This window comes from Balaenoptera ricei, chromosome 1, assembly GCF_028023285.1.
Source record: "Balaenoptera ricei isolate mBalRic1 chromosome 1, mBalRic1.hap2, whole genome shotgun sequence".
NCBI classification, from domain to species: domain Eukaryota; kingdom Metazoa; phylum Chordata; class Mammalia; order Artiodactyla; family Balaenopteridae; genus Balaenoptera; species Balaenoptera ricei.
In genome coordinates, this window is record NC_082639.1 from 80699541 (window position 1) to 80717907 (window position 18367).

General features: G+C 41.3%; 1 protein-coding gene across 7 annotated transcripts in view; it reads right to left on the reverse strand.

Moving 5' to 3' along the window:
- Positions 1-1048: 1048 nt before the first annotated feature.
- The window catches only part of TGFBR3 (transforming growth factor beta receptor 3), a 200773-nt gene continuing 183454 nt past the window's right edge, over positions 1049-18367 (reverse strand). For all 7 annotated transcript variants that reach the window (XM_059926248.1, XM_059926253.1, XM_059926273.1 and 4 more), the window contains 2 exons: positions 16069-16176; positions 1049-4486 (listed from right to left, as the gene is read on the reverse strand). In XM_059926248.1, the coding sequence (XP_059782231.1) occupies positions 4368-4486; positions 16069-16176 (227 nt within the window). In that variant the 3' untranslated portion in view covers positions 1049-4367. The remainder of the gene's footprint in view (positions 4487-16068; positions 16177-18367) is intronic.

Here is an 18367-nt window from a genome sequence, read left to right on the forward strand (position 1 = left end):
GCTGCTTAAGCCCCTCACGCTGCTCTTGCTGTGTGGACACCTGCCTGTGTGAGGTGTGAGCATGGGCCACTGGCCTTGATACATTTTTGGGTCTGTTTCTAACCATCTAGCTCACTAATTCTCAAAAGGGGAGGAGAGGCAGGGATATGAGAGCACAGTTTTTAAACACATATTCAATGTTATAATTTCATCTCTGATAGAAGAAAGCTATTCTTTTCATAATATAAATGTGTCTGGTGGGAGATATGCCACATAGAACTTGAGTTCCGGAGAGGTGAGAGAAGTAGCTGGGAAAGTAAGCAGATTATTATTTTCTTTGAACCATGCTTAGGAGGTTGAACTTTATTCTGCAGGCAAATAGAGGAATTACTTAAAGGCTTTAAGCTGGAAGGTGACAAGACTTGAGGCTGTTCAGGACTCCTTTGGCTGCGTGGTGGAGAGAGAGTTGGAGGGGAGCAGGCTGGGAAGTGGGCTTGTGCAGTGATTCAGTTTAAGAGATAACGGGCCTTGGATTCTGGGTAACAGCAGGAGGAGAAGAAATAAGTGCATGGTTGGGAGAAAGAGATATTCGAAAGATAGAATAAACTTGGATTTATTCATTTGGGGGTGTGGGAACCAAAAAGGAGTCCAGAGAGATTCCCAGGTTTCTGGCTTGAGCAGCTGGTAGATGGTGATGGCGTATTGATAGAGAATGCTAGAAGCAGCACTCAGGTGTTTGGAGGGATTGGAAATAGTAGGTCCAAAATACGTATTATTTCTCATTCCGTGCCTCTAGGAGATTGACAGAAAGCCCCTGAGCAGATTCCAGGGCTGACCCCCACTTCCAGGTCTCCTGCCATGTTTTTCTGAGAAGAGTAGCAACTCCTGCACGCCCCCTCCGGTCTGTCTACCCCCGCCCCCAACCTCTGCTCTGTGAGCCTTGGCCCTTCCCCTCCCTCCTCCTCATCAGCACAGTCATAGCGGATGATAAATTTAGGAGAAAGGCACAATGAACAAGGGTTATATCAGCCTGAGGGTAGAATTTAATGATGACCAAACAAGACACGTATTAATAATTGATATATATCTTTTTATTATGCACAGATAAAGGACTTAAAACTGTGGTTATCAAAACTATACATCTAAGCATGTTCACAAGATTGACGACATACTGAACAGAGAAAAGAGTACAACAGGGGTGCTCAAACTGGCCACAGGGATTTTCAGGGTACTCTTTTTACCCTCATAGATGATGAAAAACAGCAACAAAATCAGGCTCATTCAGGAAAAACCAGAAGAGAGAAGTATTGTATTTGGAAACTGATAATAGTCCTTTTCAGAAAAACATCTGTCAGTTTCATGAACAACCCCCAGTGAAAACAAACAGGAAAAAAAAATCACACGCACGAGTCACCCAACAAAATGTGCTCTGTTAACACAATCAGCAGTACAACCATCACTCAAATCATGAGGTAGTTACAGTACAAAAAGACCGGCACACAGGTGCACACCCCCTCACACACTCCCAAGCACGCCCACAACAGAACACACACAGGAAACGGGTTTACAATCTCATTACAGACAAGGAAAAGACCTTTTGTTTTGTTTAGAAAATGCTATAGAAACAGCTTACTCAGAAGGAATCTGACTTTCCAAATACAGAGCAACGGCTGGTACACACCACACAGTGAAAAGCTATAGGGTATTACACAATCTGCCTTGGAGTTTAGAGCATTTCAACAATAGCTTTTGCATCAAATAAACAAAACAAAATGGCCTCTGCAAATGAAGGGTGTAACCTGCAGAAGTAACAGAAGACTTTGCAGATAGAGGAATTTAACTGGAATATAAAAACAGTTTTAAAGAAACTTGTAGGATGTGTTATAAAGTAGAGCTTATACTTTGTATTAAAACTGTGAAGTATGAAGCAACTGGAAATGCTGTAACAGGAAGCTAGGGAGAAAACACAATTTTTAAAAAATGTTCACTTTTTAGAAACATTTCAGAAATACTTAATGATGTTCACTCTCCAATTAACACAGGATCGGGTTTCATCAACATGAATTTCTTGATCTGAATAATACTTCTGGATAGTAAGACCCAAACAAATAAAAGTTGATTTCTTCTTCTCTTTCTTTTAAAATCTTTTGGTTTGCACCCATAAATTTGTTAATTAATTTTAAATTATTTATAAAATCATCGGCAATGTAGCATCTCTCTCAAAAATATACATTTAAATATATTACAAAAGGTTTTAACCCTGTCCATCTAAGAATTGGACCTTTTAATACCTCTTAATAGCTAATCATCTTTTTAACAGGATGGATAGGGATTTTTAAAAAGCAAAGAACTGATCAAAAGAATTCACAGTAACTGAAATTAAACATTTCATATGGAGTAACTTAAATTTATCTAAAACACTTAAATATATCTTTATACACAGATTTTTGTAGTAAAATATAGCTATAAGTGACTTAAAGACTCTAGTCTTCTTTGAAGACATCTTTAAACTTTTTTATACATAGAATATGCTAAAACAATACATTCTGCTGAAGGTTAGGCAAAGCGCATTATTTTCAAACACAGGTAGCATAATCTAGGTCCTCCACTCTGATACCTTTATGTTAAAAAAAGTTAACTGAAGGCAAAATTTTTTCTAATCTCCTATCTTCATTTGTCTGTGAAAATCTGCAAAATTATCACTATAGATGGCCTGGAAATCTTAGCCCGCAATCTGTTTTGATTAAAATCATCCTGATTGAATGTCTATAACTATCAAATCAATCACAGCATGACTCCATGATGGGTTAACGATTGTCAATCTCCACCTATTTGCCTTGTAGACACTGCCCTCAGGTCTCCGGTGACATCAACATTTCCTACTTAAGGTTCCATTCACAGAGAACCAGGCACAACTTCCTTATTTTAAGAGCAGTTAGATTTGCTTATGCATAGTTTGGGGGTAGAATCTAGCCTGTTCTATTTGTAGACTTCTGAGTTGTTTGGGAGAATTCTGGAAAAAGAATAATATTTATTTGCAATGAAGTTACCTTCAGTAGTAAATGATTTGGCATGGACATTTTCCTCTGGCATTCTTTTTTTTAACATAGAGGTATCAGTTGAGCTTATTTTAGCTGCAAAGTGGCATCATATTATTCCATTTTAATAAAATTCACCTCAAATTCTTTTTGAGTTTTGGGGGTATATTTAAGGCAAGAGAACTAAAGCAATCCAAATGAGTGTCTTTTTCCGTATCTCATCAGTTTCTTGGCAGAACTGGTGACACTGTTCAGATAACCAACAGGAATCCAAAAGGATCTGCCATATATTTGCATCTTACAAGAGCTTGGTGTTTACAAAAGGGTCTATTGAAAAGGTTGACATGTTTTGCATGGAAACACTAATTCTCTCAAATATATTTAAGAATAAGTTCCAACTCTGAAGGTGTAGGACATTTTAAAAATGGGAATGAATTTTCTCTTCTTCAACTGAAAAAAACGAATGTGCCAAATGACGTATTATATACTTGTACTGGTAATATATCACTGTGCAAATTCCTCCTCAACTTTACAACTGAATTTTGCCCCCATTTACACATTAATGTAATAGAACACATTGTCATAAATGGGCACAAATCTGCAGTCCCAGATTTTGGCCATTTTCAATTTCTATATGCCTATAAAGAAATGCAAAATTTGCATTAAGACATTTTTGCAGTTGGTGTGTGAATGTGGGGAGAAGGAGGAAGCTGATAAGGAAATCAGCACTGTTTTTGGCCCAGGGCACAAGAAAGGAATGTTGCCTTGAGGTGTGTCAGGATGCAGTCAGTGAGGGCAGCACCCATCAAGCCGACACAGCAGTCCCCACAAGTGTGGCAGCAAGGTGAGAAGTGTGCATCCAGAAGGTGCAAATTAGACATGGAGGAACACACTGAGGAAGTCTTGAAGCATTTCTGTTGTTTTACATCTTGGTTCAGTTATAAAAGAATCTTTGGCCACATCTACTCACTGGTTCTACTATCTGACTATTATCCTTTTACCAACTCTTTGCGTCTGGGTAAAACGTAGGGCTCCAAATTACGGATGTTCTTACCTGGACAAAGCAGCATTTTAAAAACTGGCATGTGTTTCACATTGAAAACCCCCAAGCCTGTGAGGGGCTGGTGGAGAAGGCCACCACCTTAGCTTTCTCACATGAATCTAGTGTGTTACAGAAGCCCAGGGGTCACATTTACATTAGTCCTGGGTGGGGGGTGAACACAACAGGTGATCGCTATATTGAAATTCACTCTCTTTACCAGGGACCCACGATCTAGCCTCCCGAGTCTGGAATCTGGACCCAGGTGTGGGCTCCCTCCCGGTCCTGCCCTTGGCGGTGGGTGGGGCAGGCTAGGCCGTGCTGCTGCTGGAGCAGGGCGTGCTCTGCGTGCTGCCGATGCTGTGCGCTGCGCTGCTGTTTTCCGAGGCTGGTGGGGAGGTGGGGACCTGCTGCCTTCCTGCAGTCTCTCCTGCAGTTAATGAAGAAAAGGGGTGAGGAGAGACGCATGTTACACACGTGCACTTCTGAAAAGACCTTTTACTCAGTTTTTGCTTTATCTTAGTTTTTTTTTTTTTTTAATTAATTAATTAATTTATTTATGGCTGTGTTGGGTCTTCGTTTCTGTGCGAGGGCTTTCTCCAGTTGCGGCAAGTGGGGGCCACTCTTCATCGCGGTGCGCGGGCCTCTCACTATCGCGGCCTCTCTTGTTGCGGAGCACAGGCTCCAGACGCGCAGGCTCAGTAATTGTGGCTCACGGGCCCAGTTGCTCCGCGGCATGTGGGATCCTCCCAGACCAGGGCTCGAACTCGTGTCCCCTGCATTGGCAGGCAGACTCTCAACCACTGCGCCACCAGGGAAACCCCTATTTAGTTATTTTTTAAACATCTTTTTTGGAGTATAATTGCTTTACAATGGTGTCCTAATTTCTGCTGTATAACAATGAAAAGCCCATTTTCTCTGATGTTCTTCTCATCCATGGGCAGAAGCAACTAGACCAGAAGGCCTTGTACCATAAGGCTGTTCTGCTTGTGGGTATTTTATTTTGCTTTTAAAGCCTCTTGCATGGGGAAAAAGAGAACTGATTTCAAGCGGACTGACAGTTAATAGGGGCAAAGACCCCTGATAGTTGAGGACGAACGCCCAGGATTTCAGTGCCTGCAACCTTTGAAGACCACCATCATCTGTACTGTGTGATCCAACTGACCAGCACCTGTATTCAGGAAACACCTCCTCTCATAAAGGTATCGTAGGGTTTGGAGAGTGAGACCTTTAAACTGTAATAAGAGAATCTTGGCGATTTGGAGGCCTTTTTCTGAATACCCCTGGTCGAAATAGGGGTGGTGACGGCTAGGTTTTTCCCTAGCTACAGCGGAGAGAGCACTGTGCATGGAGCACACGACCCGCCTGAGAAATGCAGGTATAGAAGGAGCCTGCTCCCAGAAACACCTTTTGAAGAAGGGGCTTAGCTGCTGCACAAGGGGACTGTCGTTGCCAGGCAACAGCCCCTCCATTTGGAGGTTTACTGCAGGGTGCAGCCTGAGTCATCTCCTCACACATCAAGCACCCCACTTTTCATCACACACCCCACTGCATTTCAGCAAAGCCCATACCTCACGTCAAGTGCGCAGGGCTGTGGGGAGGGGGGGAACCTTGGGTCACACAGATGGTCTGCATTTAGCGCTGCAAAAGGCTCTAGAGCTCTTTTCTTCAACAAAACTGGCCTCAGGGCAGCCCTCAAACAATGGCTCTAGGTAGGGAAAAGTGATCAAGGCTCTCTGATGACAAATACTGCATTTTCTTCGAAAAGTCAAAGCGTCAACTTCGTACACTTCTGGTCAGCGATCTCCCCGCTCCAATGTGGGAAGCCCCGGAGGGCCAGGTCTGTTTATGAATGAGCCTCCTCTTTCCTGTCAGGCTGAAATACACAGCACTCCGCAGTTGATAAGCAACCCTCTGGCCTCTTCCTTAAAACAAAACACACCAGCAAAGGCTCTGCCCTCCAAGCACAGGAACTTAGTCCGTTACTTCCATTCCCCTTTTGGGGCCCCTCAAAAGCCTCTGCCAAAACAGCAGTTCTACAAAATGTAGAAGCAGCTCATGCCTCTGGGTCTGGTTACAGCTTTCCCTGTCACCCATTTATGAACCACACAGCTACAACACACATTCTGGCCTCAACCTCAGGGCCTTCATATGCTTGCTGCATATTTGGCCCTTGCTGTATTTCCTCTGATTATCTATTCTTCTGGGATTGGTGGGATGGAGAGGGGAGAGCAGGTCAGTATTCCTCAGAGGCAGAGAAACAATGTATTTTCACTCTTCTTTTTTTGGCAATCTATATTTTGGACCCTTTCCAGCATTACCCTCTACCCTTCATGTGTGCATTTAGTTAAAGGTGGGGAAGTTTGCCTCAATGATAGTGACTTTCTGCCAGATATCCACTTTCCCCAGAGTGGGAACTTTATTTCTAAAAGGAAATTAAATCTGTTAGCTATTCTGAATTATGTCTACCCCCTCCCACCCCCAAAAAACCCCAAAACCTCCAGAGACTAGAACAACTCGTGATACAGTTTAAAAATTCAGCCCCCTTACAACCCACATGTTGAAACATACCCAGCTGGATTCTCAGGTTATCAATTAGCAGGACTAAAGTGGCTGTATGTGAAGCACATTTAAAAAATATCTTTTCTCCATTTCAATAAAGGATCCATCAGAAAAGCAGGGGGTAAGTCAATACCCTAACTCCCCGTTTTGGCTCACCTGGGTTTCGTTTGTTCGGCCTGATAGCAGCTAAAGCAAGATGGCTTTGGCTGTTCTATCGACAGTGAACAGGTTTGTCTCATCCCAAATGTGACATGTGCTTGATTATTCACATTCAGGAAAAGTGCCAGTACTACTCCCTGCCCAGGAAGTCTGAATATTTGCTTTCCGATGTCTATTTGCCAAATATAATTTGTTGCCATGTCAGTTTATTTTAATCATTGCCCATTAAAAAGGTCTTTCAACTTCCAGAGTTTTGGAAACTCTTGCGCTGCTAATACAAAACACCAGTCCAAAATGAAACCCCAAGCAAAACAAAACAAAGAAGTCCCCTATACTCAAGACTACAGGATACATTTCACCAGGGTGGACAAGTCAACTTACCCTAATTATCTGCTGGCCTTGAGAAAACAGTGTGCCAAGGAGTACCTTTGTTTGAGAATCTGCTTGGAAATGTTGAAAATAGCTTCTTTAGACTATCCCTTCTAGCTCTGTGTCTTTTTTCACATGTAAGATGTGCGATTTCTCAGTATAACCAAGTTGTTAAAAACTTTTACCTTTGGAAAAACTTTTACCTTTGGAGAAATCAAGAAAAGTTTTCTCATTGTCAGATGCAAGTGGCACTACAGAAAAATTCACCATGAGAAAGAAAGTTTAATGTGCAGATGTTTCTGCTTAAAAAGCCAACAGAGTCCCTTAGGTTTTCTTTTTTTTTTTTTTTTTTTTTTTTTTTTTTTTTTTTTTTTTTTAAAATGTTTTCATTTTCTTCCACCATTCCTATTTCTTTTTTTTAAAATTTTTTATTTATTTATATTTTTATTTTTTTTTTTGGCTGTGTTGGGTCTTCGTTTCTGTGCGAGGGCTTTCTCTAGTTGTGGCAAGCGGGGGCCACTCTTCATCGCGGTGCGCGGGCCTCTCACTATCGCGGCTTCTCTAGTTGCCGAGCACAAGCTCCAGACGCGCAGGCTCAGTAGTTGTGGCTCACGGGCCTAGTTGCTCCGCGGCATGTGGGATCTTCCCAGGCCAGGGCTCGAACCCGTGTCTCCTGCATTGGCAGGCAGATTCTCAACCGCTGCGCCACCAGGGAAGCCCCCCCTTAGGTTTTCTAAGATGGGTTCTTTGGTTTTCTGCTCTCTATCACAGTGACCTCTGATTTCTTGGAGCACTGAGTTTCTCTAAAATATCCCTTGGGTGACAAATACAACCGGCCTACTTCTGGAGAAGATGGATGGTCAGGGAGGACCGCAGGGCTACGCAGAGCGGGTGCACTTAGAGAATGAAGGTTCAAGGAAGGCTCCCTGCTCATAAATATCAAGCTTGGCCATCAGAAGAAATGTGTTCAGTCTTCATGCTTTGCTCCTAAAATCTCAAACCACCGAGGAAGAGATATTTGGGAAGGAGAGTGAGTAGGGGAAAGAGGCATCTGGCACACGGGATACTCAGGAGGAAGGTGTGTTAGGACAAGGATTCATTCCACCCGGCTCAGTGTGAGTTGGTGGTATAATGGTGAGCATGGCTGCCTTCCATTCCACCCGGCTCACCTATTAGCCTGTGGCTGAGCTTAGATATTGCCAGAGATGCTTTTAAGAAAAAAAAAAAAAAAAAACCCCACATATTTTAAGGGATAACCTATTTCCTTTCTTTAGCTTGGCGTGGAGCTGTCCAGATCCGATTTCCTGCCACCTCTTTGGCAGTCTACTTTACAACTGGATTCTTATCTCTTAAATCTTTCACGGGCTTCCCTGGTGGCGCAGTGGTTGGGAATCTGCCTGCCAATGCAGGGGACACGGGTTCGAGCCCTGGTCTGGGAAGATCCCACATGCCGCGGAGCAGCTGGGCCCATGAGCCACAATTACTGAGCCTGCGCGTCTGGAGCCTGTGCTCCGCAACAGGAGAGGCCGCGATGGTGAGAGGCCCGCGCACCGCGATGAGGAGTGGCCCCCCTTTGCCACAACTAGAGAAAGCCCTCGCACAGAAACGAAGACCCAACACAGCCATAAATAAATAAATAAATAAATAAATAAATATTAAAAAAAAAATAGTAAGAGAATATTATAAAAAAAAAAAAGAAAAAGAAAAGAGCCTCAAATTGATCAGCCCTCAGTGGCCAATTATTCAGTGGGTCTGGCTCACTTTAAAAAAAAAAAAAAAAATCTTTCACCATGGCAGGTCCTGGGGAAGAAACTTAATCTAAAGATGTGAATAACATGGAGAAGCTCTATGGGGAAACAACAACAGAAGAATTTTAAAGAAAGGTGAGAGGAATCTCAGTTATTTAGCCCAAAGCAGACCGTTTGCAAATATTGCCCACAGAGGATTATTACAAAGAGGAGCAGACAGGTGTACTGCTCCCTGGAGAGCAGTACATGAGGAAATGAGTTTAAATGGCAGTGACAGAGATTTAGGTCACATAGCAGGGAACTTGCTGATTATGAGGATTGGCTAGTTATAGCGGGAATTTATGGAATTTCTTTCTTGAGAGATATTTAAGCATTGGATTGAACACCATATGCCTGGGGGTGACTTAGACCTAATATTACTTGATGCTGCAGAGAAAACAAAGATATTTTCCTCTAGGCCTATGTGTTGGTTGCAATTTTGTACCAATTATTGTCTCTTGATATCCTAATTATAATTATTTCACAAGCTCACTCCAATAAGGAGAGTGAACTAGACCACCTTTAGTTTAGAGAAGCTTTCAATCACTATTCATCATTTTCAAAAATTGTCCCTCCTCACTTTTCAAGCTAAAGGACTTTGCTGTTGTAGGCAAAACTCTGCAGGAGGGGTGAATTAGATGTTGTTATAAGTTATGGAGAAAGGTTCCAAGGCAGGAAGTAAAATCTTTCAAAATGTTCTGCCTCCTACTTTCTTTCTATGTTCCCGCAATATGGCCAACCTGTTCGCACCTGCACTTTGGTTTTCTGTAGGCATCTTACTTTAACTTAACCTGAGCACTTGGGTGAAAAGAGTGGATCCTGCCCTCTCTCCAGGCATACCAGGGTTCCCATCTGTCCCACCTGCATCTTTCTGATCCCTGGGAGTTAGTCTCTTGTCTCCTACTTTAGTCACACTTTAGCTGATCTTCTTGCTGTTTCTTTCTTCACCTGGACTAAACTGGGGAGCTTAGAGAAACTTCAGATGTCTGAAAGCATTTGAAGCCTCCAGAGACGCTCCTAATTAAAAGGCGCATCCTAATTACCTGACTCAGGTGGACCTGGGTATGTGCTTGACTTCTGCTTTAAGAACATAGTGTGTTCAACTCAGGATTGTTGAACAGAAGCCCGAGGGATTGGGACAGGCACACCTAATTCAACATCTCAGCATTTTACTTTGTTCTGTGAAACACAGTGTTCCTTCCACACTTAGATTTTTTTCTGCCTGCACATATGAGCAACCTTACATTTTTTGGAGGACTTTGGAGTTCAGAAAACTTTTCACTTGCATTTCTTGTTTAAATACTCTCACCTTCATAACCCTGTGAAGTACAGATCATCTCTATGTTTACTAAAGAGAAACATGGTTCATATTCTTGGCTCAGGTAACAAGATTAGCAATTGAACAAACTAGTGCTTCAAGTCCAATTTCTGACAATAGCCCACACCTAAGGTGGTACAGATACACATAGAAGGTGGCCTCCCTCCCACTTTTCCCCTCTTCTGCCTCTTCTTATTATCATCAGACTTTGAGTGCATCCTGTTCAGGGACCACAAAGGCAAGTTAAAGTAAAGATAAATTATAACAACATCTAACCCACCCCCTCCTACAGTTTTGCCCGCAAAAGGTAGGTCTTTTTTCTTGGAGAATGGGGAGGGATAATTTTTGAAACTGATGAAAAGAGACTGAAAACTTCCCTAAACTAAAGGTAGTCTAGTTTACTCTTCTCACAGGAGGGAGCTTATGAAATTCAAATATCAAGAATCAAGATATTAATTGGTACAAAACTGCAAGTCATAGGCTTAGAGGAAAATCTTACCAAAATGACAATTTACAGATTTTTAAAAGGCATAAACCTATAAGAAGAAAGAAAACCTACAAGAAGAAGAAAGAAAGCAGGAGTGGAGACAATAGCAATAAAATATTGGAAGCTAATGAGGAAATGGGTGAGTAGTAACTGACTTAGCAGATTCAAGTCAAGGCTTAGGTGGAAACTAAGCCACCAGTAGGAAAAGCTGAGAAACAGCCAAGTTGTAACACAGAACTCCTCAAAAACTCAGGAAATGGTGGCATCAGGTACCCCTAGGCAAGAGGGTGAACATAGGGCTGTAAGAAGTTGGGTTGGCTAAACTTCTGTTTGAGAAGCAATAACATTTCTCTAAATCCCCTTCTTTACTCCATGGCGCTGGGACCCTGCCCTTCCTCATCTGGGAGGAAGACAGGAAGTTTACTCTCTAAAGAGGATGAAACTAGGGTTCCGGGAATGACCAACACCAGCACAACTGAGGGTAGAGAACCACAATTACAGAGGAGAATTAAATTAATGTCTACATGTTGAATGTTGTGACCCCCAGAATGCTGACAGCCAGAACTACAACCTCCAGGAAGGAAACAGGAAAACCTGTTTCATTGAAAATCTAATAAGCTCAAGAGGAAAGATCCAAAGATGAGATACCAGGAGTTCCTCAGTAAAAGGCCTAGCCAGATCACCCTAAGGGAAGTTCAAAATCAATATGTTCTACCCACAAGCTCAGAACTTCCCTATTCTTAAATAATTCTATATTAATATTCTCAGAGAGATAAGACATTGCACCCATAAGAGTAGGATATATTTTTTTTAATTCATAGGAAATACTTCTTGGAATTAACAAATATGAAGGCAGTATTAAAAATGCAATAAGAAACTGAAAGATAAAGATGAAGAAATCTCCTAGAAAATAACGAAAGGAAGAAGATGGAAAACAGAAAAGGAAAATTAGAGGACGATTCAAGAAGTTCAACTTTCAAATAAAATTATTTCTAGAATGAGAGAACAAAAAAAACAGGGGCAAGAAAAAATAAATAATTCTAAAAAATCTCAACAATGAAGGACATAGTTTCTAGACTGAAAGGGCTCAATTAATGCCCAGCGTAATGAATGAAAATATACCTAAATCAAGCACTATTATTGTGAAATTTCTTCCAGAGAGAAAAAACAGCTCAGGAATCTGAATGGCTTTGCATTTCCCAAAAGCAATCTTCAGAGGTAAAACTCAATGAGGAGTGCTTTCAAAATTCTGAAGAAAAACTAGTTGTAACCTAGAATTCTATACCTTGCCAAACTATCTACCAAGTGTTTGTATAAAATGAGCATATTTGCATACATGCATGGTGCAAAAAACATTTACCTCTTATGTTCCCTTTAAACCAAGAAGGGGGAAGACAGGATCCATGACACAGGACATCCACAACTAGAAAGTACTGAGGAAAATGAATCAGTAGAATATCTGATGTCTGAACGTGTAAGTGTTAAGAGGAGATTGAGACAATTGGCAGAGAGTCAACTGATGAATTAGTGATAATTATATACAAAACCAAGGTAATGTGGGGGTGGAGAGAGAGACAATTATTAATTCTAGGGAAAATTAGAAGTCATGCAGGAGAAGCAACACTATTATACTACATGGCTAAAGTGTGGTTAGTATTTAGGCTGTCATAATAATGCAAACATTAATTCTGACCTAACCAAAATGTCAGTGTAATTCTATTTGGAGGATGGTGGGGACAAGGGGGACAAAAAGGGCATGAATATATAATTGGGACACAGGGCTGAAAGAGAACTAAATTTTCATTTTCCATAGTAAGAGGTCAACAGAAAAGACCTAAAATTTTTGTCAAGAAGTGGCAATATATTCATGTTATTTAGAGATGTGGATTGATGTCCAAGAGAATCAGCTAAGAGTCAAAAATGGTGCTCTGAAGAGACAGAAAAGGGAGTGGGGCAGTAGGGGACTCATGTTTTTCATAACAAGTCTTACAGAACTATTTCAGCCTTTAAACTATGTGCATGTTGTGATAAAGCTTAAAAGTTTTACTAAAAATTAAAAATAAATGCTTTTGCTCCTCTCCTCAAAAAATTAATAGATATAATATTGCACATGACTTTGGGGACCTTCATGAGTCAGGTGAGGGACCATGACCTAGCTAGGCTCCCAGGAGTATGAAGATTCTATGGCTCCATTCCAGCACCATTTCCACCCTGACTGCCCCTCCACTCTGCACCATCTTAGTGGAGAATGTAAATATTAGAAATGGAGTTTTCCAAACAGAGTGAATATAGCCCTAAGGAAGTATCCCTTATTGTGCCCAAAGTTGTCATATGATAAAGCAGGGACCCAGCTTTTTTGGACTAACACACATTCCAGGTGTGTAAGTAGATCTCCACAATTGAAACCTGTGACTTGGTTCTGCACTCTGTGCTGCAGATGGAATGGACAGCACAACAGGAAGTTGTCTAAATTAAGGATCGTTTTAGCCATAGAGGCAGATGCTGCCTGAACCCCCAAATATACCATATAAGGTCTGAGTTCCACAGCTTAGATTATTGTGGAAACTGAATGGACTGAGTCAGTGTTTGTATAGACACCTCTTACCACTGGCCACTGCATTATGATCTTCTCTTTTTATCTAAACTTGCTGCTAGCTGACCCAGGTAAGAAACTGAGGGGGTTCTAGATAGGAAACTACCATTTGGTCCTAAAGTGAGCATTTTTCTTGCTTGCATGACGCTGGTATTCCTTATGAGCAGTCTTTAAAATGAACCATAGGCTATAGCTTTTAATAAAAAGTCATTTGGGGACTCCCCGGTGGTCCAGTGGGTAAGACTCTGCACTCCCAATGCAGGGGGCCCGTGTTTGATCCCTGGTCAGGGAGCTGGATCCCGCATGCGTGCCACAGCTGGGAGTCCACATGCCGCAGCTAAAAAGATCCCGCGTGCTGCAACTAAGACCTGGCACAGCCTAAATTAATTAATTAATTAATTTTTTAAAAGTCATTTGAAGCTGTATCATATGTGATGCTAACAGGTTTAGAGCCCAAATGACAGTGTCTATAAACCTTTCAGCTTCCAAATCAGCATAATTTATTTTGCTGGAAATCATCACAGGAAGGCCTTTGTGTTTTTGCTTTTGTTTTTTAATCTACTTACAAATCTACTTCTACATGAACAAAACTTATAAACTCCTCCTTAAGTCTCTGGTTTGGGGGAGAAGGGAACAGTAACAACACACCTTAGAATTTAACAAGCAGCAATACGTGCCACGGAACCAGGCTTTGCTTTTTCCCGGGTTTGTAAGCGTGGCCATGGACAAGAGTCTGGGATTATTAGAGGGAGTTCAGTGGGATCTGTTCCCATAGTGAGTGCCATCTGGTTGCCCTCTTCTGCCTTCACCTGGCTTCCTGGCCCTACTGGCCTGAGATTAGCTTTCGGGGTTTGGGGGTGTAGCTCTATGACCAAGGCCAGTCATGGCTCAGCAGGTACGTGGTAAGCATCTGTGGATGACTACCCCGTAGAAATTCTCAGGGCTACAGAGTCTTCTTGGCGTACTTTCAAGTTCATTCCTAGTATATACGGCATAAGCTGCCCAACAGCCCTAGAACCTTACGGCCATGCAGGAGATTGGGGAAAGTTGCAAAGAACTGTGAGTCTGAGATGTGAATGTGTCAGTACTCCTGTGACAAAATTATTAACTCTAAGATGCTCCTCTTCTAAACGCTGTGCCTTCCAGCGCTTGTATACGCTGCTCATGAAGAAGAACATTCCTAAACTGATTCACAGGTGTTCATATATCCTCAGAGCCTTACACTTAAGAGACTTATTTCCTTTCTCTCTCATGAAATATACACTTGACCCTTGAACCACGCGGAGGTTAATCTGCATGTAACTTATAGTCAGCCCTCCGCATCCGCAGTTCCTCTGCATCCGTGGATTCAACCAACCGCGGACCGGGTAGTGCTGTAGTACTTATTATTGAAAAATATCCGCGTATAAGTGAACCCTCACAGTTCAAACATGTGCTGTCTAGGGGTAACTGGCTTCACTCAAAGGTTGCTGATGAGGAATCTGTGGACTCAAAGCCTACTATTAAACTCCTAAACTTTTGTTTTGGACTGTGTGACTTTCCCACGCTAAGCACCATAGGGTTCATTCTTCTCCTTCTGCCATAATTTAAAGTAAGTCAGTCAGAGAATGCAGTATTTGAAGGGAAGATTCTGATGAAGATTAAGATATGACTTCTCAAAACGCCCTTCCGTACTTCTCTCCCCTATAAAGCAGCCATCGTTTCAGCCTGGCTAGTTGGATGGCCCAAGGTAAGGCCAAAGATCATGGCATGTGTTGGTCCAATGGAGAATTAATGAAATTCTAAACAGAAAGTCTGTGCCTGTCTCACCTGAATGATCAATCCAGCAGCTTACCTAGCTTCACAGTGTAAACAAGCATCCAAGAACAGACAGTACCAACTAGCTTCCTAGACACGCCTCAAAATGCATGTCTTTCCTTTCCATATTTGCAAGGAACCTAAGAAAGAAGCAATAGAAGGGCAGTCCATTTGTTCCTTCCCCTTGCATGACAGACTCTCCGAGCCTGGCCTGCATTCTGTCTTGGAGTCAGAACAGGTTCTCTGTTCAGGCCAGAATGTTTCAACCCTGGGACTGGGGGTAAGGGGCAGGAAGAAAGGCACATGAGAATGTTTAGGGGTGGAAGAGCATAACTTGAAAACAAACTGCTTTGTTTCACCATTTTTATCTGTTTACAATTCACGAAAATATATTTTGAAAATTTAAATAATTTTCAAGCAAGACATGAGAATTCTATGTTTATCAAAGAAGACATGGTATGCATTTAAAAAAGGTCGAGAAATTCTGGTTTATGCCGTTGATTAGGGCCTCTGGTGGACATTGCTCAGCACCTTGGCTTCCTTTTTTACTTCCTGCCCATTTATATGTTTATTCTGAAGTTTTTAGCTTTGGGGGAATGTTTTATGTTTCCAGTTTGCCTGCATTATCTTTCTTTAATTAAACCCTAACCACAAAATAGCTTTATTAGCAGCTAAACTTCAGCAACATCGCAAATGTAATTAACATAAATAGTTTAAACACTCCTTTTCTAAAAGGAATTTAGAGATTTGCTTAAAGCAAATTATATTTTTGCAAAACCCAATTCATGCCAAATACGTAAATGTGAAAATGGTGGGAATGAACTTTCTCTCTCTTTCATTCATTATTTCATCCATTCATCCATGCAATGAAACACTCAGTGTCTATAGTGTGCCAGGCACATGGAATGTGCACCAACTGATATGCAACAGTCACACTAACCTGTGTGAGAATAGATGTACCATAAGGCCCCTGTCAGCAGTGCTCCAATCACAAATGCTGCGAACGCAATGCCCATCACGGTTAGGGTGTCCAGACCATGGAATATCGCTATAATGAAGAGAAACCAATGCATACTTTGAGTGACTCTGCATCACATGCTGCAATTTTATATTGTTTCACAAGTATTGTCAGAAAGGCTGAGCACCAGCTAATAAAATCTGAGGATAAAAAGTGGATTCCAACAAAATGCACTGTATGTGTAACTTGGAAATATTTTCTCAAGAGAAAAATGAAATTTTCGGATTTCCAAGATACCCTCAGTTTGCAATTTATTTTGTGCAACAAACTTACTAAAAAAATCAAATTTGTCAACTCTGTAAAACCTTAGGTCTATGGTTCATTGTCTCAATCTGAGGACCTACTATTTGAATGGTAAAGTGGCTTGGAAAGTCAAAGGTTAAGATGCTTGGGAAAATAAGGTGAACTTCTATCAAAATCTGACTCACGGCTTCTTATTCACTGAACACTGAGACACTACACAAAAAACAACAAGACACTATATAAAAGACACACTCCAAACACTTTACAAACATACCTTCATGAACATTTAAAAGTATGAAAGATAACAGGAAGAAAGGTGGTGAGAAGGAGAAAACATACAATAAGGATAAATTATTCCTATGGATTATAAAATTTCACAGACCTCCTCACATTAAACCCTCCATCTCAACAATTACCTATTGTGTCATTTAACACAACCTACTTTTTAACACTTTTCCAACCATGATCTTTCTATGAGGTGAACGGAAATACTCCTCAGTGGGGAGTGATGTCAATTTTATGGTCAGCAAAACATATAAATAGAACCAATTGTTCCTCCATTTGGCAAAGATTTTTATATTTGAAATTAACTCCAGGCCACAGAAATAGAACATTTCCTTTCATTTAAGAGAACTACCTTCTTTGAATCACTTATAAAAAGTAAAAATCAGTTTCCAAGGGAGAGAGGTTTTTGGTGGAATAAAATTTCTAAAGTCTCTCTTTTTTTTTTTTACTATAAATTGAAGGTACAGGATCTCCCCATTATTTCAATACTGTTTCTATGCTCCTCTCCAGTCAGAAGTGACTCCAGCTGATCTCTATGTAAATTCAACAACTTCAGTGTAGAAGATACAGGTGTAGACAAATGTGACCCTTGAGCAGCCCCAGCACTTGAAAGGGCTCAGGAAAAGTATAATGTGGTAGAGAAGATTCTGAAGGATCCAAATTCCCAAGTCCTGGTCCCTACTCTTCTAGCCATGTGCCCTATGGTGTTCATTTAACTTCTAAAAAATGGGACAGCACTACCTCACCTGCTGCAGGCAGGGGGTAAACAAAAGGAGATTGCAAAGGGGCTGGGGATCCCCTAGGAGGAGTAAGAAGTGGGAAGAACGCTATGGAGGTTAAGACAAACCAAGCCGCCATTTAGTCTGTAGGACAGATATTAAAAGATGACTTGTCTTTTCATGCCTACAGATGCAGAAGTGGGGCATGAGTAAAAGTTTTTAATGAAAATATTCGAAAATTCTAAAGACGAAGATGTCATTTATGAGAATCAGACGAGGTGAGTACCAGAGAACGTGTCCATATGCATCTCTTTCTGGGTTCATGATACTGTTCCATGATATTGTTAAAATAATACACTTAATAGAATGGTTTATAAAGTACTTAGCATAAAGGAACTCTCCAGACTGATTTTTACGTGTATGTTATGGGGTCAGCCATGGAGACTAACCTGGAAAGTCTTAAAGAGGAAAAAAATGTACAGACTCTCCTCACAAGGCAACATTATCTAGAAGAGCTCTGGGTGCACACCCAGAAAGCCCAGGCTCTTGTCCTGCCTCAGTGACAATTATTACCACGGGGAAGTCACTTAAATACTTCTGGGTCAGAGTTTTCTTCTGTATAAACCACTGAAATTGGCCCAGATAATTCCCAACGCATCATTTTGCAGCAGTTGGTCTCTCTCCCTTTTTGTCTTACAAGCCTTCTCAACACCCCTTGGACTAGTGATTGTCTTAATGGTATAGCAGCTAGTTCCTTTATCACTACTTCTCTGAGCAGGTAGATACTGCTGCTGATACATAAAAGCAAACCCCTCCCATAGCTGTATGTTAATGCTTTCAGATCACAATCGATATAAGTATGCAGATGATGAACTTCTCTAAACCTAAGAAAGTTACTACATTCGCATTAAGGTGATACACACCAATGGGTTAACAAATTCATACTTTAAAATGGCAAAGGTAGAGAGGAAAAA